Genomic DNA, 25,425 nt, shown 5'->3' with positions numbered 1-25,425 from the left:
ACCCCATCTCATCAAACTTATCGAAGGATAAATGATAAAATGTTCATTTATGTAGATGAGAGATTTTAATACTGATTTATTTATAATGACAGGAACCGTTCTTGAACACAAACACAAATCACAGCCTGTCCGTTTGGTTACGCAGTGAAAGATTCGATGTGGAACAATCCCAGAGGGCTTTTCTATGTCCATGTTGTTGAAGGTGTCTACGTGTTTTTGCCAGACCAGACAGGACTCGCAAAGCTTTGGGATTCCAAGCAGCCATTCGCCCGAGAACATTGTTTCCCCTGCCTCATTTCCATGCCACAGGACACCCCTCACAGAGTAGGTGCATCCTGCTTGCTGAAGCGACACATGTAAATAAGGATTCTGCCTTGTGCTTGTGCAAAGTTCGAGCAATCCCTGTGGTATATGCTACCAACATGCATAACAGGGATTCGAAGCAGAAAGTACACAAGTAGCCTGCCACACCCATGCCTACGGAGATCACTGCACTTTGGACTGGAGAAAATGGGCTCACTTTAGCAACTGGATTATTTTCCGAAATTGTAAACTGATTAGCCTCATCAGGGGAATTTATTGCTGTTGGCTAAATATATATAAGTATATAATAGTAGTAGTAGTAGTAGTAATAATAATATGTTACTATATAAGTAAATAATTTACCTATCAACACGATCTGATGGGGTGTGCTAGGAAAATGAAGAGGTCATGTGACACAATAACCAAAGTTTACAGAAATGGCACGGCATGAAGTAATTTATTGTTTCTATTCCAAGGCAATTTGCCAATGTGAACCTTATTAAATATATTAACGAGTGACGTGAAATGCTTTTTATCGTTGTCATCATTGATGTCATAGCAGTTGTAAGTAGTCCTTAGTTCACCTTCCTCAATTCCCCCCCCCACCCCCATCATAAAGTTAATGACTTGGACACAAGCCCATCCATCCATGACGAAAAAGTGCTTCTACCTTCCATGCATTACAAATAAAATCTACTTACAGAAAATGTCCACGTAGTATTTAAAAAAAAAATTTGAGTGAGTGAGGAGTTAACTTATTAGAAGCTGTGCATTAACATAGTTCTGTGATTTGAATTACCGTGTGAGATTCCAGAAACTAACAGTGGGCATTGGTGGCACAGTGGTTAAGTTTCCCGCCTGCCATGCGGAGGGCCGGGTTCAGTTCCCAGCCAATTCCCAAACCTCAGCCACTGGATGCAATGGCGTAAAACCTGTGCCAAGTTGTGTGCGGATCGGATGGTCCGCTGTGGCAAGTCTTTCGTCAGGAGCAGCCGAAAAAACAACAATTCAAGGAACATAACAGCAAGCAGTTTTCTACCATTTTAAACAATTTGGTTAGCTGTTTGATTCTTGGTGGTCTTGCCACATATGTGTGGAATTTGACACTGGTTTAACACTGACCTGTTGGAGAATTTGCCAGATTTCCTGCACTGGGTATACTGGGCAGGCTGCAGTCTGCACATTTTTAGCTCATCAATTACTAAACCAGAAGGTTATAGTAGCACTATCTTTCTTCATTTGTCCCAAAGCATTATGTAACAGCTATATACAGCACCGCGGTAGTGATGTAGGTTGTATTTATTTCTTTTGACATGTACAAGGTTAAGTCTTTTAGGTGTCAACACAGCATGGTACTGATAAGCTACACACGCTGATAAATTAAACACATCCTTGATTGCTTCTTAGGCATTATTTTTAAAGTGTTTAACACCACTGACGAGTGAGCGCGAACAGTGGGACTTCAGCCGTCTGACGGATCAACCTTTGACAAAATAATTTCAGATATTTCCTTCAAACATTCCATGGCAGGGTTACACTCCCTAGGAGAAAATCTAATGTTAATAAAGAGGAGCTGAGGAGATGTAAAACGGAGATGTAAAGCGTTTCCAAGTAAAAAAACACAAAGCTAAAAACACTTCTCTATCCAAAGAATGCTTAAGCGTCATGCTGTCATTTTCATCCTGGCTTTGTGTGTTTTCTTTTTTTGAGCGCTGCTTTTTCCATTCTTGGTTCAGTTTAACCAGTAAGTGGCAAAGAATTTAGTCTGGATTCAAGGGAGGCCACGTTTGTGAAACTTATCCAAAAACATTGTTAAAGGATGTTCACAAACATTTAACTAGCCAGTGTGTAAGGAGGAAATAATTGAAATTATAAATTTCCTTAACTCCTTCTAAGTTGTATATTTATTCAGCTCCTTTAAATGCTCTTGATTGATTAATAACCGATATTTACAATTGACTTCAATCACAGATGTCTGACCAGCTTGCTTTCTCTCTAATGAATCAAGCGATCTCGTCTGAGTGTTCTATACAGATTAGATGGACGGCATTATCACCACTTTTCCACTGGACAGCGCTGCATGGCACGACTTGGCAAATTCACCATGATTCTGCATTTTGTCGCTGATTCCAGACCACCTGTGCTGTAGTTGTGCTGAATGCCAAGCCAGGGCACCATTGGAGCTGAAAATAATGCGGAGCGATGATTGTGCAAATGCTGTCATTGTATCAATCTTGCTTAAATTACTTTTTGTTTTATCTTTTAAATGTACTTTCCAACATTACAGTTTAATAATATACATTACTGATTTTTTTTTTTCTTGATCAAACAGTAGTCTCCTATTTTACCTTTTTATTTCTTTGTGCCCTGCATACAGTCCTAATGGAACTGTATAGTCTATGTACTGCCCTTTATATGTAGTATAAAGCACCATTTGATCTTTACTCCTGGTGTTTTTGTTGTATTTTAATGTCTGTTGGCTGGCATTGTGTATTTTTAATAAAGGTTAAAGTATTGGCACATGTTGGAGACCTCATGCTGCCATCAGCCTATTTTTAATTTTCCCCATTTTTATTTTAAGGTTATTTTAGTGTAAAATATTAGTATCCATTCCAGTGGTGTCATCATTCTCTAACAGCCACAGATTCTCCGTCTCCACTTTCACAAGTAGCATTATGTAATCAGAAACTGACACACATTCTCTCAGGATACAGATAATCCTGGCTCTGGATTTCTTGGGGTTGGTCTCCTTTTTTTTTCTTTTTTTGTCTTTGCTTATTGTTTGCCTTTCTATGTTTGTCCAGAATGGCGTTCGACTTGGCTGATTCACAGTACCTCCTCATCCTTGCCCCATCACTGGTCATCATCCTCATGTTCCTCTTCTTCTGGCTTTTCATGAAAGAGACCTCCTACGATGAAGTTCTGGCTCGCCAGAAACGAGATCTGAAGTTGCCACCAGTGAAGACGGATACCCGCAAAAAGACCGAGAAAAAGAAGAGCAAGAAGAAGGAGAGCAGTGGAAGCGGAGGTGGTGGGAGTAAAGGGGGTGAATCGGAGGAAGAAATACGAGATTTCGATTTGATTGATGCCACCAGCTCTACTTTAAACGACGCGCTCCCTGAAGTGGTGCCTGCGCCACTGCCTGTCTCTGTCCCTGTGCAGTCAGAACCGCCAACAGGACTGAGGGAGAGGAAGAAGAAGGAGAAGAAGGCGAAAGCTGCTGCTTCTGCTACTATGGCAGCAGCATCTCCTCCTCCTGCCGCTCCTGTCACCGCAGAGAAACCAGAAGTCAATAGCGCAAAGTCGGCTGTCCATAAGGAGCAGCCCCTCATGCTTAGCAAACAACCCAGCCCACCCCAGACTCAAGCCACGCCTCCAACTGCAGCTGAATCCACCAGCAAGAAGAAGGCTAAAAAGCAGAAGAGTGAGACAGGTAAGCAGGGTTTACAGCGAGACATGGGGCATCAGGAGCAGATGAAGTGTGTATTTTAAGTCTGTTATATATTATGGTGATATTTCAAACAGCAAAACCACTAAAATGAAAGATTTTGGCAAGAAAACACACAGTTAAAATGCATCTGTTGTTCGTATAGAGAAACAATTATATTGTGCCATTTAGTTGTACAGCAATGTTATATTGAACAGAGATAATATTGTGACTAGCTTCTAATTTCACTTAATTCATAAATCACTCCAAAAACTGATGATTAAGTGTATTAAATAATGGCCTTTAATGTGTAATGTTGGTGATTTCTTTCTTTATTTTTGTCAATATGACTAGTATAATGGGATGCCAGGACAACCCTCAGCACCCCTTAGAAGAAAAGTGCTGAGTCAGTGTTGTATTTTAGTTGAATAATTGAAACTCTCATATATTCCAAGATCGATCATACGTCAAATGAAATATTTTAAGCTTTTTTTTTTTTTTTTTTAAGTTTAATGATTGTGTCTCGTAGCTCCCATTTTCATTTAAAAATCCAGTATATCAAAATATCAGTATATTTCATTTCAAGTCAATTAATTTTCATACAGTGTAAATATTATATATATGTCAGTACAAGCAACCGCAGTCATGCAGGAAGATTGCTGGCTTGACAGTTGTCCAAACAATCATAGACCCCTCCACAAGCAGGGTAAGCCATAGAAGGGCTGTATCAAAGCATATTCATTAAACGTTGATCATGGGTGCAGCTGCACAAGGGATGACTGCAACCTTAATTGTCCAGAAAAGCTGATTCAAGAATCCAGGAGAGCATCACAGGGAGAGGAGTAAGCCTGGAGTCAGTGCATCAAGAGCCACCACGTGCAGATGTCCTCAGGAAATGGGTGACAGCTGTTGCATTCCTAGCATTAAGCCACTCCTGAACATCAAAAGCATCTCCCCTGAGCTAAAAAAATAAATAAAAAAGAACTGGAATATTACTCGATGGTCCAAAGTCCTCTTTTCATTTAAAGGTCTATATTCCATTTTATTTGGAGATCAGGGTCCCAGAGTCACGAGCAAGAATGAAGAGACACCGAATCCAAGTTGTGTAAAGTTTTCAGGGTCTGTGATCATTTGGGGTGCCGTGTCATCTGCTGCTGGTCCATTGTGTTTTATCAAGTCTGAAGTCAGCGCAGACATCTACCAGGTGATTTTAGAGCTCTTTATGCATCGTCTGCTGACCAGCTTTTTCCAAAAGAACTTAATACCTGCCCAAAATGCCAGAATATTGACCAAAATATTACTATATTACTACTACCAGAACTGCCCCTTAGAGAGTCTATGTGGTATTGTGAAGATGAGGAGTACCAGACACAAACGATACAGATAATCTGAAGGCTGCAATCAAATTAACCTGGTCTTCAATAACACCTCCGTAGTGCCACAGGATGATCTTCTCCATGTCATGCTGCATTAATGCGGTAATTCGTGCTAAAGAAGCCTGGACCAAGGATTGAGTGTATAAATGAACTTACTTTTTTGTGTTGTAAATCCCTTTTAAACAGAAAGGCTCAAAATATTTTGTATTATAATAATAATTTATAAGAATTATCATATGTTATTTCTTTACTTATTTATTTATTTAAATATATAAATTATAAATTATTATTTTTACTTCAGTCAACTGTAATAACAGAACAGGCCATCCCATGCTTGCTGCCATTTCTGTGCTTACATCAAGGAAGACAAGCACATTAATTCTGTCTAGTTTAAAGTGATGTATGGTGACAGATTGAGCTTTTGTCTTTCTCTCCCTCTCTCTCTGTCTCTCACACACACACACTTTTTTTTGCCTGATGCAGTTGCAGTCATGCATTAAGCATCATCTGCTCAGGTTTGTATAAAAGTGTCTACAAAAATGAGTGAATGCAATCTTCTTCACTAATTGCCTGTTCATAGTCATTTATTAATATTGTTTATATTCACATAGTTTAATAGCACATGTTATACAATGTAGAAAATGGCTATAGTACAGTAAAGATGTAGTATGTGATTTTTATATGGTAAGATGTATGTGTGTAATTATGCAACACAGGTTAGAAATATAGTATATTTAATAGAATAATAAATATGATTTAATTCAACGAGTTAATATAATTACAACAAAAGTTAAAGAATTTTACCCCAGAAGGGTTCAGGGGGAAAAAAAAAAACAAGGATTAACTTTTTGTCTTATAATTTTCAGTTTTATTTGACATTATTCTTTTCTTTCACATGTTTTGTTAACTAACGTACTGTGGCTGATGGTTCTAAAATTATAGATTTTGTTTTGGTGGCTGGCTTGTCCAGACGTGTGTCTGCGTTAGGGCGTGTGTAAGTAAAGAGGCCAAGCTTTTGATCTTGCGCTGTTTTGATCCTGATGATGTGCTTCTTGCCACACCTCCTCACAGGAGCTTGGAAAGTCTGGGACTCTCGTTGCAATATACTTCAAGGTGCTGCCTAAGCAATCGCATTCCAATTCGATAGAATTACAATACCAGATGGTAACAATCAATGGTGCATATCTCTCTACGTGTATAATACGTATGTAATACTTTTTTCAGAAACCAATGAAATACTAATTTGAGTCTGTGTGTCAGAGGTAAAGAAGTGTGTGAGGGGGATGGTTGTGTCTCTGAACCTCCTCGTATTTTACGCTGCTCATAGTGGCTTGGTCGAGCATTCTGTCTCATTTGCTTAATCAGGTCAAATATTGATTTATAGCACACCGAAGGGACCAGTTCTATCCACAGCCTGCTTATTTGCACAAAGACTGTCCTCCTTTATTTCATTTGTATTAACATTGTTTTATCGAAAATTGAAACGCCCATAATTGCAGTCTTTGTTACCGCTTAAGCTTTTGGGGTCTGTGTTTAAATGGCAGGATTCCTTTCTGCCTGTGAATGTTTGTGTGTACAGTGTAATGCATAAATCTGCTTTCTGCTGCAGAAGAGCCTCCAGTGAAGGCTGAGGTGAAGCCTGACCAGTCTCCTGTTGTGGTTAAGAAGGTGGAACCTGTGCTGGCGGAGCACAAACTGCAAGATGGAGCTGCCGCTCCTTCTGCACCCACCACCTCCACTAGCAGCGGCAGGAGAAAGAGCAAGAAACAGAAGACTGAGGCTGCCGTCACAGGTTAGTTTGTACGAATTGTATTTAGAGAAAACATATACTTGTTTTAAGTGTAAATATTTGAACAAGCGGGTGAGGTGAGCAAAACCTCTCAGGAAGTCCTGTTTGTCTCTACAAATGTAGTTATTGTGTTATGTTTTCCTAAGCTTTTATATTCCCTTTTTCTATTTAAGCTAATTCTAAATGAACATTGTGTTAAGGTGTTCATGTGTGTGTTCATGTGTGTGTGCAGTCAAGGAGGCTCAGGTTCAGTCTTCTTCTCCTGCCAGCCAGACGGACTCTGTCCCTCCAGCAAACCACCAGAGCAGCAAGAGTGATGAGGTTGCTGCTCCTTCCCCATCTCATGCTTCCACTAAGCAGAGCAAGAAACAGAAAAACGAAACTGACAAAGGTACTCAAATGATTAGACCATAGCTGTAGCTGTCGGTCTGAATTAAATCCAGCTTTATAACATCATGTTATGGTTGCGTCTTTCGTCTCATTAATCAGAAAAGATTTATCCTGAACTCTTTTAAAATGACTCCAGTATATTTAGAACCAAGAGTGTAGACAGGAGTTTGTGTGTGTGTGCACAGAGAATGCCCGAGTGAAGCTGAAGGAACTGTTGGCCAGTCTGGGTGGACTGGTGATGTCTGATGCTGACGTGGTTTCTGTGGTCTCTCTCCTCCGTGACAAAAGCCCGAATGCCTTGGACAGCTGGTATAAAGTGAGAAAGGAGACGATGTTTTCGCCATATTGTGTATTGCATTTCGATACGTTCTATAATAATCTCATGGTCCTCGTTTCTTCTTTTCTATCATTAGTCTGCAACTAAGTTTGAGCCCACAGCTCAGCAGTTGGCAGAGAAAGAGCGTCTTGTCACAACCCTGCAGGAGGAAGCCTCCATCGCCAAGGACAAAGTCAAACAGCTCGGCCAGGTACTTCACACCACTATGCATTGCGCATATTTATATATATATACACACACACATATATATATATATATATATATATATATATATTTATATATATATATGTATGTATATATGTGTGTGTGTGTGTGTATGTATATATAGATAAGGTGCAGCAAATCTAACTTGTTTAAAAATAAAATGAGGTATGTGTATAAGAGTGTGTTAGTCTATTGATGTGGACCTTACTTTTGAACTGTGTTTTGCTGTGATGTTTCGTGTAGGAGTTGCAGACCGAGAAGCAGAAAAGCAACCGTGCTGACGCCATGCTGCGAGAACAGCGGGTTGCCATGGATAAGGAGGTGAGCGTCATGCAGGCCAAGGCTCAGGCCAGCTACCAGGAGCTTCAGAGTATGCAGATCAAGGTAAGCAGTAGTGATCCAACCAATCACAGTGCCAGTTTTTACCTGGTGCAAGCTGTTGATCTGTTTAACCTCCTCAAATGTCAATGGTAGAGTAATACAAGTAAATAAAATGATCCATTTTTTCCCCTCAAAATCAGCTGCTTCCAAACCTGTATATGTAATTCAAAATTTTGTTACTATAAAGGGATAAATTTAATGTAGGTATGTCAGCAGCAGTGTGAGTGAGACATGAAGTAGGGAATGAAATAATGTGTGTGACAGCCACAGTGTTTATTATCTAAAGCGTCAGTTAGTCTTTATGTGTAACGCAAGAACAAGAAGTGTGCAGCACATGAGCTACGAGATATGAACAATTATGTTAGTAATTGTTTTGACATTTTTCTTTTTTCCTTTTGAGGTTCCATGTATTTCCGTCTTCGGCATATTGAAAATGTATTTCCAACCGAGATGATTAATTCTGCTGGTCAGTGTTTACTACAGTGAATACATTAGCAATCCACTATAATTGTAAGAACTTTAATTGACCAGTCCAATACTGGCAATAATATAACTGTTGTTGCAGGTTCTTATGGTATTTTTTGAGCTATGGGGAGGGAAAGAGAATAGACGGCAGTATTTATCAGATAGACAAATGTGCTGTTGTCTGGGGTGGGTGTAGGTTACCCGTGACAACAGTACCATAATCTCCTGCATTGTTAAATACGACATGCATATCCATTCCTGAAGTGAATCTTGTTTTAAGATCTTTACTCTTTTATTTAGTGAGAGATCTAAGCATGCTCTGCATATCTGTCTAACCAGTTTGGTTGGGGAGAGTATTATAAACTGTGGCCTAATTTGTCAGACTTCTCTACTCATGGTATTTGTTTAGAATGCATGTGCATTATTTTTAAGACTAGCACCGAACTGTAACAGTTTTTAAAAGTGATGTGCATAATGTTTATCATTATGATGATACAGACCAGCCTGTTCAAGAGATAACCATGAACGTAACGTAATTAGTAGACATGTACTGCAGACGACAGAAAGCCTTTATCTGCTGCGGTGTGTGGATGCTCAGTGTGGCAGGCTGTGACATACACTTTTCAGCGTTTTCAGATTAGGAACCCTGGATTGAGAACTGTGCCCGAGTCTGCTGAAAAAAGGCGCTATTGAGCATACATACTCGGGAAAGGATTGAATCAGATATGGATGTCGATTGTACCTGAACAAAGAAGTGGACCGCTTTATAGTACGCGACATCATCGGTGCCGTCTGTCTCTTTTAAAATGTGTGTGCGAAGCACATGCCAGTCTCATCCTCTGACCTATACAGCCATAACTGATAAAGTAGGAAGGCATGCGACAGAGATGCTCTTGACATTTTTTAGTATGGGGAACAGTAAGGCAATTGTTCCTGTTCATGGTGCACATCACTCGTGCCTAGTGTGAAGGCATCCTTAAAACTAGTGCTGTTAATTCATTAAAAATTCTAGTTAATCACAGTCATAGTCTGGGATTATACTGATAAATCACAATATTAAAATATTCAGATTTACTTGTATTCTAAACATGAAATGTTAGAATAAAGAAATGAATGACAAACTGGTTAAAGGAAACAGATTATGACGTTACTATCTCAAACGTTAACAGTTAACAAATGTTTCCTTGAAATCTCCCTAATGGGACCTGCAGTGGCTGGGTAGTACGGCGTGTGGGACTTGAAACCAGATCGTCAGATCTCAAGGGTGACCAGTTAGAGCCTCAGCCACCTGAGCCACCACTCCCACATCTTGTATTCAATGTATTCTTGTAAAAATAGTTCCCCTTGAAGGTAGCTCCGGCACACAACTTCCATTTAGACGATTTTTGTAATAAAAACTTGCCGTTTTGGCAATATTTCCTCAGTCAGCGCGTCATTATCTCACACAGCCAGGTAACCGCACTGCGATCGTGGGAAGCCATTAGGGAAGCCAACATCATTGGCTGATGTATTTTAAATTACGCTTAAAGCACTATTCAAAGACATTATCTTGTATTGCATAACTTGACCTAATGCATGTGCAGCATGTTGGGTGACTATTTACCTGCAACACTTGCATCCGTTTTCAGTTCCAGACACTGAGGGAGCAGATGGAGGGGCAGATCAGCAGACTCCAGAAAGAGAACAACATCCTTCGTGATGCTGTTAGCTCAACCTCTCCTCCTATAGACAACAAGTGAGTGCTAGAAACCACCTGAATACAGAATCTTTCTACCTAATAAATAGAATGTAATGTTTAATAAGTTTGAGCATATCTCAACCTTGTGCTCTCTTTCTCATATTCTGATCACATTCTGTGCTCTATGTGCTTGTGTGCTTTATTTTAAGGCAAAACTCTGAGCTGAACAATCTGCGCTCCGAGTGTTCGAGTCTGATGAAGGACCTGGGTGAGACAAAGGGCAAGCTACAGCAGGAGGAACACCAGAGAAAGAGCCTGGAGGTCAGCTACAAGCAGAACGTGTCGCAGCTCGAGGTACAAGTCATAGTATGAAGGCTCTGATTGCAATTCAGCATGATTTTTCATCGAGTTTTTCTGAAAATCTTGTATGTGCACTGTCTATCAGGGCCAGTTACAGGACGCTAAGCGGCGTTGGGAAGAACTGCAGAACTATTTGCACAGTGTGAACACTGAGAGAGAAAAGCTGCAGGCTGCCAAACAAGGTAGGTAGTGTCGTGCTGTTCTGCTTTACGCGTATGCGGTGCGCATACACATGCACGGCTCTTACCAATATAATTCCCTCGCAGAGCTGCAGAGTCAACTGCTGGCGGTAGAGTCAGAGATGACTAATAAAAACAAGGAGATCCAGACTCTCCACAGCAGTCTGACTGACACCATGGTCTCCAAAGAGCAGGTGGAACAAAAGGTCATGCAGCTCTTGGAGGTCTCGCAGCACAACTTACAGCCTGACAACTCCCTACAGGCCCAAGTGCAGGTACCGCGTGCACTCTTCTTTAACAATTGACAAGAAAATGTGGTGGCTGGGTTTTGAGCTTTTATTGCCTTCTTGGCACAGGAACTCATGACTGAGAACAAAGCCCTTAAGGTCCAGATTGAGAATCTTCAGCATCAGATCACCTCTCAGGTAACTGTTCAATAGTTACTGTGTCAAGTAGTACAAATTTATGTATTAATGCAAACTCACTGTTTTTTCTTCTCTATTGCCCAGGCCAATGCGGTATCCCATTTTGATGAGCTTCAAAAGCTGTAAGTTAAAGCTATTTTTAAAAAAGAGAGCACAGTATTTAAATATATAAGTTTTTTTTTTATATATTTTCCTTGTATGTGGGCAGGCTGGCTGATAAGGAGATGCAGAGGAAAAGTTTGGAGGATTCCCTTAATGTGGAAAGAAGCAATGTAGCATCTAGGGAGACTAACCTCCAGGTAAGCCACAATTCCTTTACGCCAACCTACACCACATACCAGGAGTCAGTGAATTGTGACCCACAGACAAATTTAGATTTCCAGTGTTGGAGGGAACTGTCCTTCTGCATAGATATATACAGCAATGACTTGCATTACTCTTAATTGTATGTAAATCTTTGTGGTTCACCTCTCACTGATTTAAAAAAAAAAAAGAATTATGTGCATTATTTGCTTCAGGTTCAACTTTGGAGAATTTTTACATAGGTATTTGGATTGTAAATCAGCGCTTCTAGATGCACTGGGTGTTTTTGTTTTGTTTGTTTTCCACTGCGTAGTACTACACTTGTAATAATATGAAAGACTTTTTTTTATCTCCGATTCATGAAAACTTATTCCAATGTGTGGTGGTGTAAAAAATGTTTCGAGATGAGCTCTGTTTACAAGAAAGTACTTTATTTATCTACGTGTACACACCATCATAGTCCACTTGCACAGCAATAGAACCACTTCTGGAATATGTCCAGGAAGTCTTCTTTTCCTGTCAAGCACCCTGTGGGATTTGTGCCTGATCTCTGCAATGGTGTCAAAATGGCAACTTTTGAGCTCGATCTTCATCTTCAGGAAAAGAGCGAAGTCCACAGGAGCCAAATCTGGCGAGTAGTGTGGGTGCGGAAGTGAAATCATGTTGTTTCCAGCAAGAAACCCACATGTGAGGAGGGGTTGGTGACGAGATGCATTGTTGCCGTGGACCACCTATTTGTTTTGCTCGCTACAGATCCGTTCACAGACATGGCAGTGCACGTGGTCAGAATAGCACCAGTCGCACAGCTTCCAATGTACGCAGGATAATGTCTTTTGGGATACTGACTTATGAAGGTCGGTGCTCCATGTGGTTGCGCGTGCAGACTTGTGCTGCATTTCCTTGCACAAAATAGGTCATGACACTAATTAGGCTTGACTTATTTGGCTGAAGAGTTCAGTTCTAAAGAGAGAATCATCTGGTTTAGTTAATGGATAGAACAAATACAGTATGTGGCTGAATTCTCCACTGAATTGTGAATTTCTGTGGTGAATTTCTGTGACTTATATTCAGGAAGCAATTGAGTAGGCAGGGATTGAGCAAGTGGCATCAGAGCACTGCAGACATCCTTTTCTCAACCGGCTTTTTGGACCCAACCGAGTCTGATGAATAAAGGACTTCATACTGAATATTCATTGCTGTAAAGCAGTTTCATTAGCCCAGGTCCATTTCTCCTTAGAGGGGGATTATGGAGGATATTACACAGACCAAACAGAATTTAATGAACTAATTTTAAAAGACATTACATGGCCTTTTCCCTGACCGATTTAAAGTTAGTTATAAGCTCCATGTAACATATGTCACAGCGATTATTGTCTTAATTTTTAATTACAAAGAAATGCAGTCATAACAGGTTAAATATAAAATATATTCCTAAGAGATATTAACTATGATGGAACTTACTTTCAGTAACAAATAAACAGGCTTTATAAAATTAGCTGATTTTGTCACATGTTCTACCCAGGCACTCCACTATATCGGACATGATGGCATGGGCACACAGATTCACAAACTGTCACCTGACTTCACCAGAATGCTCACTAGATGTCACTTAGGGACGTTGAGTTAAAGTCAAGGATAAAGTTGAATAATGAACTTTCCAGAAAGTGTTTGTGATACCTATACAACTTTAAATTCCATATTTGTCCCAATACTTTTGGTACACGAACCACAATGCCCAACAAGCATGGTTAATGTTAATAGGCCAAAGATATAGTTCTTAATAAAGGTGTGTGTGTGTGTACCACAGCAAAGACTAGTTTGTTAATGTGAGATTCCTGTGTTCCCCTTCTATAGGCCTTTCACAAGGAAAATGTTGTCCTGAAGACAGAGGTCCATCGTCTGAGCACACAGATATCTGAGCAGGTCAGGCATAAACTGATGAAAATGACATTTTTAACAGATACACATACTTGTTTTCTGCAGTGCATGTCTCATCATCTGAGTCACTCTTCTCTCTCTTAGGCCTCCTCCCTTTTGGCAGTGGATCAATTCAAGCAGAGGTGTGTGAGTGTATAAGGGCGTGTTTGAATAGCTCTTGTATTGAGATTAAATCACACCTCACAATGTCACAACAGTTCTTGAACATTCTCATAGAAGAGGGTTTTAATCCACTCTTATGCAACTGACCCTAGAGCCATGTACTATATCGGGAGAACGTGGTGCCACAGCCAGAATGTTCCTGTTCCGTCTCGTTATATTCCGCATGCTGACAACATTGCAAACTTTATCATGTTCGATTAGCATCAAGGTGTGTTCTACTATTGTTCTGTTTGTCTAGCTTGAAACAAATGACTGCGTTGTTCACTTTTTTTGACAGCCTTCAAGAAAAGGAGGAGAAAATCAAGACGGTGGAGGTGCTGCTGGAGACTGGGCTCATTCAGGTAGCCAATAAGGAAGAGGAACTTAAGGTGAGCATTGCCCAATCACAAACTAAATGACACACTTATCTGCATGATGAACAATGGACACATTGCCACATTCAGATTAATCAAATCGTCAGCTGTTGTAAATGAACAGCAATCAGTTTCCCTTTGTCTTCCAGTATTGTTTTATAGATTAGATTGCTCCGTGTGGACAGGCTGTTGTGACTGAATCTCTAATACTGTAGTTTTATCACTGCCGCCATAATTCCTCAAAAAAACTAATTAGGCTGTGTGCTTTAGTTTTCTCTCACAGACTTAATTCTTGAATGCCTGACCTGTAAATACAAAAAAAAAAAAATCACTTTTTATCTTGGGTTAAAAATATTTAGCATTATTATTTGTTAGAGGCCTTGTTCAAAAGCTTATCTGTACTTTAGGATCCTCTATTTTTGAACTTGTGCTCTAGGCCTGTAACAATTATATAATCTAAAATTTATGTTAATTATGAATATGTAAAAATGATGTATGTGAACCTTTATATGTATGTGTGAATGTGTTCTCAGGCTCGCTTCTAGGATCAGACTTTTAGACGGTGTTTAGCCTCTAATGAGATTGTCTTGCTATTAATAGTAATTTAGTAATTATAATCTTGTATATACCAACGTTATAGTGCTCCAACACTGTGAAAGCAGATTAGGTCAGAACTCATTTTTAGCAAACTACGCCTACATCTGTTATCACTTAATTACATTTTTTTATTTCACTGTTTTAATAATTTGTTTACAACAAAGTTAAACTTTTTAAAATATTTTTTTTTATTAATTAAATTTTTTTTGTAATTTCTGTCTCCCATACATCGACTATCTGAACCAGAGCAGTAAAATTCAGCAGTAGAAAAACAATTCAGCAGCTCTAACCTGAATTATTCAATAGCTACTACTTTTCCATTTCTTCCCACGGACACACGGACTACTAACTGTGCTGCTACCTACTAGATGGAAACAAAGTGTAATGTCATGCAATCAAGAATAGTGGACATTAAAAACCTGTAATTGTTTGTTGTTTTAAAATTTAACTGAAATGGATGCATTATCATAATAATAATAATAATAATAATAACCTATTTGTTGAGTGCGTGTGTGTGTGTGTGAGGGTTATTGTGTGTAAGAGGAAGGGAGAGTGTGTTAATATGTGTGATGTGAACGTGTGTTCAATAGTCCGCAGATGCTGAAAGAAAAGCATCACACTATGATGTCACTGAACGTGATGTCACTGAATATAATGCCACACAAAGTTCTTAATAATTTTTCAGTGTAAGTTTAAGGCATTATCACGGCTGACACGTTTGAGATATCAAAAATCCTTCCGCAATTTTGCGTCCTCAATGTCTTTAGATTACAATTTCCTAGGAGTATATCAAAATCCATTGGGTGTGTTTTTGCAAAATAACCGGCCTCCTGTTGGGTTGAGCCCCTTTACATGTTCGGCTTAATGAGCTCTAAATGTGTACTGAGTTTTGTGTGCCTACGTTAAAGTATGTATTAGTTTTCCAGCAAAATCTCGTGTGGGTTCCGCAACTCTCAGGCATCCTAATGGCAGCAGATTCCAACCTCTCTGCCAATTTCCATGAGGTTTTTAAGCATGATAAGACCCCCAAAATTCCAAAACGGTGAAAAAAATAATCCTTGGGAAAACAAGAGGGTCCTGCACACCCTATAGTGTATATTATTATTGTTATTATTATTATTATTATTATTAATAGTAGTAGTAGTATTTTTGTTATTATTATTGGCTTTTGGGGTGCTAAGATTAAGTTTCCAGGTGGCCAAGTTACCATAAGGATCCACAAATAAGACTACTTTAGCATTGTTAAAACAAAAAACTATTTAATTTAATTTGTAGTATTTAGATTTTTTTGCACAGATAACAGGAGCAGTCGGACTGAATGTGGGAAAAAGGCTTAAAATCTAGTACAAGCATGACTGCCAGAAAACATTAGTGCAAGCAGTGCTTTCCATGCAACCCTGTGGAAAAAAACAGGCTTAGAATTAAAATATTTGTAGCAGTTTCAAGTCTTGCTGGTTTAGCCGTCACAAGTTCATTTAAAGTTCTTGAATACATCAGATTTTAGCTGTGTTTTTATTTTTTTGTTCCCTGCAGCATGTGAAGGAAGAGAATGACCAATTGAAGCAGCACATTGAAGCCCTACAACAGCGGACTGTAGAGCAGGTGGCGTTTCTCTTCCAGTTAACTCCAGCTCGGCTGTTCTCATAGTAAACACAGTGTAACTTGCTTATACATCCTTGTTTTCTCATGTTTCAGAAACAATCTGACACATCATTGCTAGAGGAGCTTCAGAGACTGTAAGTTTTCTCAGTAGAGAGAGTCAAGCCACCAAATTTCTTCAGTCTTTGTTCTGCATAGTTACTTAGCCCTCATTGCATGGACTGCCTCAATTCTTTTGGAATAATGTGTAGCTGATTAGAGAAGAATTTAATTTGTGTTTGTGAGTTTTAACAGCTGGGGTCTCCTTTTTTTCATTAGGGTTCAGGAGAAGGATGAGAAGATCAGATCATTTGAGGAGAGTTTAAAGTCAGCATTGAAACAGGAATCGGAAAGTGTGAAAACTATTGAGGTTTGTGTATGGTCTTTTTTTTATTTTATTGAGTGTAAACTCATTATTGATGTGACCGCTTGGTGACCTGTGATGGATTGGTGTCCCTTAGAGAGTGTAATTCCATCTTGTGCTGGTGTCTATCTCGGGATAAAGTGAACATAGATGTATTAATGGAATGTTTCTATATGAAATAACAGCTTGTATTTACTCAGTCAGGTTGCACATGGGTGTGATCTGTAGTAGAGTAAACACTAAAATGTGTGGCTGTCTGGGTAAAACCTGCTGCATCACACTAGCTGAATTCAGCCAAAAACTAATTGAGAAAGAATATATATACTACAATAGAATATATAATACATTACAGCATAGTATACTGCTATGTTTTAGCTCAACTAAAATTGTAAGGTTAGCAACAAAAAGGTCATCCCGCGTAGACTATGCACAATGTGCGGTTCAGATGATCTGCTGTGGTAAAGGGAAAAAAAAACAATAATTTGGAAGTGATTTATATACTTTCACAAGTCTGATCATTTTCAAATTGGATCTGAGTCACTTTCATATTAGGGACTGGATCAAATACATATCTGGCATGGTCAGATCAGAACTTTTTGCCTCTACACATGCTTTAGGCACTTGGCAGGACAGGGATTTCATAGCACTGTTAAAAAACGCCAAAATCTTTGCATCAGATTTTCTGCATCTATTGTTTGAAAGGGATAAGTGGTTGTGCAAATGTAATGTGTTTTACTTTGGATAATGATAAGGACAGATGGGTCCATGTTCGAGCCAAATGAAAGTCCAAATGTGAACCGTCATGATGTGCAATTCCAATCTGACCAAAAAATTTGAATTCAACAATGTGGCTTGTTGTAATGTGAACATGGTATAAAACTTGGGTTGGTAAGTGTGACCTGTCTCACACAGTGATTGTGACTTGATCAAATTATTGCATAGCTTAGTCATTGAAACTTGGAAACCTTTCACTTTTACTTTTGGGATTACCAGATTTAAATGCGATATCTTTACTTGCAGTTGAGACACACTTCATGGGTAAAAGTTTGTGGACACTTGAGTTATTGGGATATGACTACTATATGTATTTGTTAAACAACGGTTCCAATTTTTTTTCTTCACTTGACCCGAAAAAAAAAACATCGAGCTGTGTGACTTAATAATAATAATAATAATAATAACAACTGCCATTCTTCTGGGAAAGCTAAACATTGGATTTTGGAACATGGCTGTTGGAATTAAAGTCTTTTCAAATGCAGTACTAGTAGCGTAGTCAGGCGCTTGTAGTGATGTAGTGTAAGTGCAAAAAGAATCCATTTCAGTTCAAGGGAACCTGTATATTTAACCAAGTTAAGGGTTTTTCCAGGAAACCATAAAAATATTTTCCAGCATCAAAAAGAGAATTAGTTTTGATTACTCCTACAAGAAGCCTTTCATTTTCTTACCTCTTAACACTGCCAAAGTTGACTCTAATTTATTCTTCATTTCTGTATTTGTATATGACCCCAAGTGTCTGAGGAAATGGGGTTACCCCAAGTTAGATTATCCATCACTCGAATTCACATTGCATCGATCCATCATGTTTATTGTATATTTTAGCTTGATTAATATAAAATTATTTCTTAATCTACAGGACCTCAAGAACCAGTTGAAGAATGTGTCAGCTGAACTGCATAAAGCACAGAGCAGAGAAACCCAGGAGAACACTGGGATGAGATCCCAGCTTCTGGAGCTCCAGTCTCAGTAAGTTTCCATCGCTCAAGTCGATAACGTTTTTAACACAACTACCCTCAGTATCGTTCCTTCACTCACCGCTGCTATGTTGTAGGTTATCTACTAAAGATGAAGAGATCCAAAGACTAGAGAAAGAGTTTGAAGAGAAGGCCAAAGAAGTTGTTGACAAGATGGTAACAAGCGCTCAGCTTCAGGAGCTCCAGTCCCAGTAAGTTTCTATGATGAACTGAGGACAAGTTGCACTGAAACACTGGTAAATGATGACATTATCACCGTCACACGTCTTGTATTGTGGTATAGGTTGGCTACAAAAGAAAAGGAGCTTCAGATCCTACACAAGAAGATGGAGGAGAAGTCAAGACAAGCAGAAGAGACGATGGAGCAGCAGCAGCAGGTCAGATTCTTTGCGAAATCATTTTATGTTTTGTCGTATTTAGGGCACCAGGAATGAAAAATCATTTTAATCTTGGCAACCCGAACAGTTATGTGCATAGTGTAGTTTAGTTAGCTAGCCAACATTAGCTAACATTAGTCTCACTGACCGTAGAGAAAAGAGAAGTAGGACAAATGCAATATTTCCAACTTTATTTTTTGGCCAAACCCTGTTCCTCTACATTGGATGTCATTTGTCAGACTGCCAGTTGGTTAAAATTCAGTAATGGGCAAATAATAATATCGAAGCACTGCTGAGTTAGTTTCCTTTGTCCATGGCTCTTTTGCCTGTAACCAGTTTAAACCAGTGTGAGTACAGGAGTTTACCTGGTTATATTACAGAAAAGGGCAAATGCACAATAACTTTTTTTTTTTCTTTTTTTTTCATGCATAAATAACTGGTAAAACTAAATTAATGAGTGGATCAAGTATTTTAAAGAAGAAACGGAGAAAAAAAGCATTGTGACAGTAAAAACCCAACACCAGGTTTATCACTGCACCTCATGTCAAATGTGCCAATGATGATTATATTAAATCAATAACATTTACTGAAGCTAACCTGAAATCCTAATGAAGAAGAATGGCATGAATTTGTTAAAGAAATATGATCATGACAGCATAAGCAGAATTTCTAGACTGCAATGCAAAGGAATTAAAACAGTGTGAACATCTGTCGTAAATGATTGCAAACAGACACATTAGAAAAAGACTCTAGGCATGTATGTATCTGAAGAAACACCTGTGACTTGTGGCCGAGCTTGATTTTGATTCAGTTCAGTTTTATTTATATAGCGCTTTTAACAATGTCATTGTTAAAAAAAAAAAAAAGGGCATCCTTAGAGAATTAAAAAAATATATGTATGGAAATGGGTGAGGAAATGTGTACGAATCATACTCATCAGTGTCCCTGATGAGCAAGCCGAAGCCAACGGTGGCATGGAAAAACTCCCTAATATGGCAATAGGAAGAAACCTTTACAGAAACCAGAATCCACAGGGAGCCCATCCTTATTTGGGTGATATCAGATAGCAGGGATTGATCTGCAGTCGTACTGTGCGGTTCTTTTTGAGGCTGGACATTCAGAATAGGACGGAGAAGTGTTAAATATGGAGTCCACTTTCCTTATTGGAGGCGCAGGTACAAAAGAAAATTTCCGTCCTGAGCTCTTGAACGACTGCTGTCACAAGTCCTCAGAGAACAGCGGTCAGCAAGTGCACCGTCCCCAGGCACCACACGCATCCCAAGCAGACCACACGGGGACTCCATGGGATGAGATCTTCAACCAGAAGCCATACACCAGGATGAGTCAGACAGGTTCGGGGGCAGAGGGGGTCTGGATCGCTGGCAACTCAAGAGTGCCATGTGTTGCATGCCAGAGAGTAAGAGAATGGGAAGAAAAGAGAGATAACAGTTAGGTATGGCTACAGTCACATAATGTATAATGTGAGTTTATATTTAGCTCAGGGTGGATGCAGGGACTCCGGCAGGACTGACTATATAACAGCATATCTAAAAGGTAGAGCCAGAAGGAAACGCAGACATGGGAGCTTCCTGGGAAGTACAGCGAACAGTCACTCCACCATCAAATGCTGATCACCCCCTTATGCTAAAGGAATCCTAAACACAACCAATTGAACAAAGTAAAAATGCCGACCCAAGCAACCCAAACCTGCGGGTGAACAAAATGAGTTCTATTGGAATAAGCAGTGTGAATAAGTGTGAATATGGGCACAGCTGGTGGGATAGGGACACATTTCAGGTGAGGAACAGGTGAACATAGCTATCCTCCTGTTAGCTGGAAATGGAATGCTATGCATCCAAATGTCGACAGTTGAGAGCATCTATACTGTAACCTTCTCAAAAACAAGTGGGAGCTGAGGGCAAGAGGATCAGAGTTCAGGCTGTAAAGAAGACAACCCATAGGATTATAAAATGTGGCTCTGATTTATACGACATTTTCCTTCAGTCAAGTTATGTAACAGGGTGGGGGCAATATACAGCACAGTACTGCTGTTCATCATCACACTGGGAAATAAGGAGCCACATCTAACAGTGGCATAAAAGGAAGGATTGTTTATTCTGGATCATATGGAAACCCTGTCACTTTGTGCTCGACCTTTGTTCAGTTCTCAAATCTTCCAAAAGCAGTTTCTATAATTGAAAGCTATGTGTGGATGGGTTAAGGGATTGGAGGAAAATCTATTAAGAAAAGGGAATCTGTAGGAAGGCTAACTGTTGTTATAGGGGAAGATTTAATGGCTAAAGGTACAGGTCAGCAGGAAGTACTGCCAGTGAGGAGTTAGCGGAAGGCTGAAAATAGCCATATGGGCATAACCTTCCGAGTGTCACACTCAAGTGCCACCGAAATTCTGCCAAAATTCTTTTAGAAATGATCTGAATGCTGTCATTAAGAACAATTGACGTTAAGGTTAAACAGAAAAGATTAAATAACATGACACTGAATGGAACACAGACAAATTCAAAGGGATCAGAAGTAATCAAGTCCATTTTTGTGTTTTGTCCTGATGCATGGCCAGATGATGATTTTAGCCATGATAAGGACAGAGATTAACACAATAGAGAGTCTGTACGAAGAGCTCTTGACGGAGAATGGATGTGTTGTTATAGTTGTTCAGAGTGTATGGAGAATGCAGAACATGGTAGTGAAAGGTCAGTTCATGGATAAGCTGTACACTCAGGACTGGAAAGTGATACTTGGGGAGATCCAACTATCTGGAGAAGGGGTGGGGATTAAAAAGTGTGTGAGCAGGGTAAAGAATAGAGAAGTAAGTATGGATCAGTGAGATTTGAGGGATACTACATGATTGCGTTTAATGTTACCTTTGTGTATAAGACATGGCAGACAATGGAAGGCAGAGCAGACAGCATAGATAAGTTAGAGAAAAGGCAGCGTGAGGCAAACCTGGGAAAACAGTGAAGCACAGACACAACGTACATGTGTAACATGAATTATAAATTTTTACTGATTGCTTTATAAACCTAAACATTTGGGAACCAAATAGTTTTTTGTTTTTTTTGGTAAAGGTTTGAGTTCTGCATAATGTAGATGAAAATGAAAATAAGGGTCAGGTGTCAGGAAATTAAAATATTTATTTTTAAGATATTTTGTGTGCATGCATATTGCATTTGACCATGAAAAGAATTATGATGCACAATATTTAATGCATTGAGGATTTCTTCAGTAGTTCAAAAGCTGCTTTCCAGTGAATATAGTTATTTTTCTATAGCGTTTTTTAGCACATACAGTAGATATTGTCGCACAGCAGCTTTACAGAAATCCACATATACTGTAGTGTTAGATTATGAATAATTTTTAATTTGATATCCTATTTATGTTTTTTTTTTCTTTTGTAAGTTGCGCACCTAAACCTAAATGGTTAATAACTTCTTATTTTTTTTCCCTATAAACCCCTTATACAGCAGATGGCATCAGCAGTTCCCAGTAAGGAGTTACTGACAGCGTGAGTTTATTTTATTTTTTTCCCTCCTCATTCACTGGATGGCTTTATTCATAAGAAATAACATTGCTGATTGTATTTACATATGGCGCATCTATCTTTTCAGGATTGCTGAAAAGGACAGGCAGCTGTCAGACGTTCAGGCCCAGCTACATGAACTTAAAGAGGCAGTGGAGCTTTACCGGAGGAAGAATAATGTAAGGATGAGGTTTTGTTTCAATATTTCCTCTTCAACTCATACTCCATAATCACTATTCCTTCCATTAAAAGTGGCAAATTGATTTTTCTTTAAATGCTTTTATGTGTGTTTTTTTTTCCTTATGCCATCATATTTATTAGTAAAACTGAGTTCTGCATGTGCATGAGTTTTCATGATGCAGATGATCCACTACACGTGATGAACTGACACCTGCCAGGCTGGGTGTGTGTAAACATTGGGCATCTTCAATTTGTCTGTGCCATTCCTGCTGCATGCTGTGCCTCAGTCAGCAAGATTTTGGTCTGAAAATGGTCGATGACTTAATCTGGCTGTACATATCACAATTATACAGGATCTTTGTGGTGCAGTTTTGTAATCATGCAGTCGGTTTGCATAACCATACGACAGAACAAAGCCAATAAAATATAATATTTAACCTGTGAATTTTAGTGTGTTAGGTTTTATAGATGTTCCTTTGTTGTAACAAGTGTATGATGTGCTCAAAAATTGTGCATCTAAAAAGAAAAAATTGAATATTGTGGAAAAGTTTTTTATTTCTAAGCTTTGATTAGGAAAGTCAAACTTTCATATATTCTAGATTACTTACACACAGTGAAATATTATAAGCTTTTATGTTTTCATTTTGATGATTGGGGTTTACAGCTCATGGAAAAAAAAATAAAAAATCAGTATCTTAGAATTTCATTTTGTATACACACAACCGTAATCATGTGAAAGAGTGCTGTATTGACAGTTGTCCAGAAGACGATCATCGACACCCTCTAAAAGGAAGATGAGCCATAGAAGGATATAACTGAAATTGCTGGCTGATTGCAGAGTGCTGTATCGAAACCTATTCATGGAACGTTGACTGGAAAGGAAAAGTAGGTAGGAACAAGGTGCACAATCAACAGGGATGACCACAGGCTTTAAGAAGCAAAACTGGTTTAACACATTGGGCGAGCTTCAAAAGGAGTGGAGTGAGACTGGAGTCAGTGTGTCATAAACCACTCATCATCAGAAAATGGGCTACAACTGTTGTATTCCTAATATCAAGCAACATTCTGAACCAGAGACAATGTCAAGTTTCTAACCTGCGCTTAAAAGAAAAAGAACTGGAATGTTGCTTAGTGGTCCAAAGATCTCTTTTCAGATGAAAATCAGTGTTGCATTTTATTACTCTGGAGATCAGAGTCCCAGAGTTTGGAGGGCTATAGACTGTAGAGGCACAGAATCCAAGTTGCTTGAAGTCCAGTGTAAAGTTTCCACAGTCAGTGATGATTTGGGTTGCCTGGTCATTTGTTGGTACTAGTCACCTGTGTTTTATCAAGTCCAAGGGCAACGCAGTCGTCTATGTGGAGATTTTGGAGACTTTTCTGCTTCCGTTTGCCTACAAGTTTTATGGAGATACTAACAGGTTTGCTGACCATGACGGTGCTTGGCCAGACAACTTGCCTGATTTATGGGTGACTGTCAAGAGGAAGATGAGAAACAATGATACGGACGAGCTGCAGTCTGATATCGAAGCAGCGTGGTCTTCACTAATGCAGGCTGGTGCCATGCAGCACTGATACAAGAATGTTTGCTAAAGTACCCCTGACCAAGTCTTAAGACTCAATTTTTGGTAATTATTGAAATGGAAACAAAATAAAGGCTTGAAATATTTTACTTGATATATGAGGAATTTGGAACATGAAGGTTTTAAATCTTTTAAATAAAATAAAATAACTTTGCCGAAATCTTGCTTTTATTGATCTATCATTGTACTAGATCTCCTATAGTGTTCTTAGGTCAGAAAATTATGGCTATGAATTTTTTTTTCAAAGATTTTTAAACCCATGTTCATTTCTCCTTGTTTCATTGCGGGATACTTTGACTACATTTGTACCATTTTCAATGTATTATTTTTTTTAATTAGGCTAAATAGACAAATGGAAAATGGACATTGTTTCTGTTTCTATTTTTCTTTTGATAAGAAATGTGTCTCTGTTTATTTGATGATGCAGTGTTGCAGAGATTTCCTGAGGTACATTTCATTTTAGAGTTAAGCAATGATTCCAGGATCTCCAAGCAGTTGGGGTTTTGTTTAACACAGCCGCATAAGAGTTAAACAGTTAACACCTTGTTCTGTGGGGTGTTTGTAAATCTGAAATGTTAGCTAAAATATGGTAATATGTTGATTTAGTATGAGTTTAGCATTTGTTTTTGTTTTTTGTGGGTTTTTTTCCTCAGTTCCAACTATCAAACATAACCCTTCTTCAGTTGGATTTATAACAATATCGTGGCTCTTTAAAAATAATGACGCAGGTCTAAGAACATCCATTGCGTATGACAGACTTTTTTTTTTTCTTGTCTAAATGCTTGTGATATGTTGAGCTCTTGGTGTTAAAAGTGAGGGAATTTTTCAGTTTGCGGCAAGTTTATAGTGCTGAACTGAAAAACGTGTTTCTTTAAAACTGACCAGGAGCTTCGGGAGAAAAACTGGTGTGCTATGGAGGCGTTGTCAGCCACCGAGACCATGCTTCAGGGAAAACTCAGCAAGAACGCCAAGGTTCGCATCGAAATACTAGTCTGCTTCATTTTTAAAGCCAAATCAGAGCACCTCAACTACTGCTAATAATTGAGCAGTTCGATTGTTTTCATTTTCATTAACTCTGGCATGTAAAGCTGCAAACTCATTTTTATGCGTCATAACAGCTACATGGCTGCGATTGCATGTAAACTAACACTATTGAAAGTTTAAGGAAAAAAAACTTTCTTGGAATTGAATAATTACATTAATTGCCTTGATGCTTTGATATGCAGTTTAGTTTTGCACCTTGTACTCAAGCATTCTTATAGTTAAAAGAAAGGCATTTCAGTTTTATGACTAACAAATAAAATGAGTGTGCAGCTGTAATCTGGTTTAAGGT

The 25,425-nt window shown here is 38.9% G+C and overlaps 1 protein-coding gene across 5 annotated transcripts in view; it reads left to right on the top strand.

The window, feature by feature from the left end:
* ktn1 (kinectin 1) overlaps positions 1 to 25,425 on the top strand; it is a 38,651-nt gene that overhangs the window by 2,292 nt on the left and 10,934 nt on the right. For 2 of the 5 annotated variants that reach the window (XM_053509528.1, XM_053509530.1), the window contains exons 2-26: positions 3,108 to 3,736; positions 6,716 to 6,898; positions 7,128 to 7,286; positions 7,471 to 7,601; positions 7,699 to 7,812; positions 8,070 to 8,210; positions 10,301 to 10,407; positions 10,560 to 10,704; positions 10,796 to 10,892; positions 10,977 to 11,164; positions 11,246 to 11,314; positions 11,399 to 11,436; positions 11,523 to 11,613; positions 13,472 to 13,540; positions 13,640 to 13,677; positions 13,995 to 14,085; positions 16,201 to 16,269; positions 16,363 to 16,403; positions 16,585 to 16,675; positions 18,303 to 18,412; positions 18,498 to 18,611; positions 18,704 to 18,797; positions 22,277 to 22,317; positions 22,421 to 22,511; positions 24,978 to 25,064. In XM_053509528.1, coding sequence (XP_053365503.1) covers positions 3,109 to 3,736; positions 6,716 to 6,898; positions 7,128 to 7,286; positions 7,471 to 7,601; positions 7,699 to 7,812; positions 8,070 to 8,210; positions 10,301 to 10,407; positions 10,560 to 10,704; positions 10,796 to 10,892; positions 10,977 to 11,164; positions 11,246 to 11,314; positions 11,399 to 11,436; positions 11,523 to 11,613; positions 13,472 to 13,540; positions 13,640 to 13,677; positions 13,995 to 14,085; positions 16,201 to 16,269; positions 16,363 to 16,403; positions 16,585 to 16,675; positions 18,303 to 18,412; positions 18,498 to 18,611; positions 18,704 to 18,797; positions 22,277 to 22,317; positions 22,421 to 22,511; positions 24,978 to 25,064 — 3,027 coding nt within the window. In that variant the 5' untranslated portion in view covers position 3,108. The remainder of the gene's footprint in view (positions 1 to 3,107; positions 3,737 to 6,715; positions 6,899 to 7,127; positions 7,287 to 7,470; positions 7,602 to 7,698; positions 7,813 to 8,069; positions 8,211 to 10,300; positions 10,408 to 10,559; positions 10,705 to 10,795; positions 10,893 to 10,976; positions 11,165 to 11,245; positions 11,315 to 11,398; positions 11,437 to 11,522; positions 11,614 to 13,471; positions 13,541 to 13,639; positions 13,678 to 13,994; positions 14,086 to 16,200; positions 16,270 to 16,362; positions 16,404 to 16,584; positions 16,676 to 18,302; positions 18,413 to 18,497; positions 18,612 to 18,703; positions 18,798 to 22,276; positions 22,318 to 22,420; positions 22,512 to 24,977; positions 25,065 to 25,425) is intronic. The other 3 variants (XM_053509529.1, XM_053509532.1, XM_053509531.1) reach the window with 3 other exon arrangements.

Source organism: Clarias gariepinus, chromosome 13, assembly GCF_024256425.1.
Source record: "Clarias gariepinus isolate MV-2021 ecotype Netherlands chromosome 13, CGAR_prim_01v2, whole genome shotgun sequence".
Classification (NCBI taxonomy): Eukaryota; Metazoa; Chordata; class Actinopteri; order Siluriformes; family Clariidae; genus Clarias; species Clarias gariepinus.
This window is presented reverse-complemented; position numbering and strand designations above follow the sequence as displayed.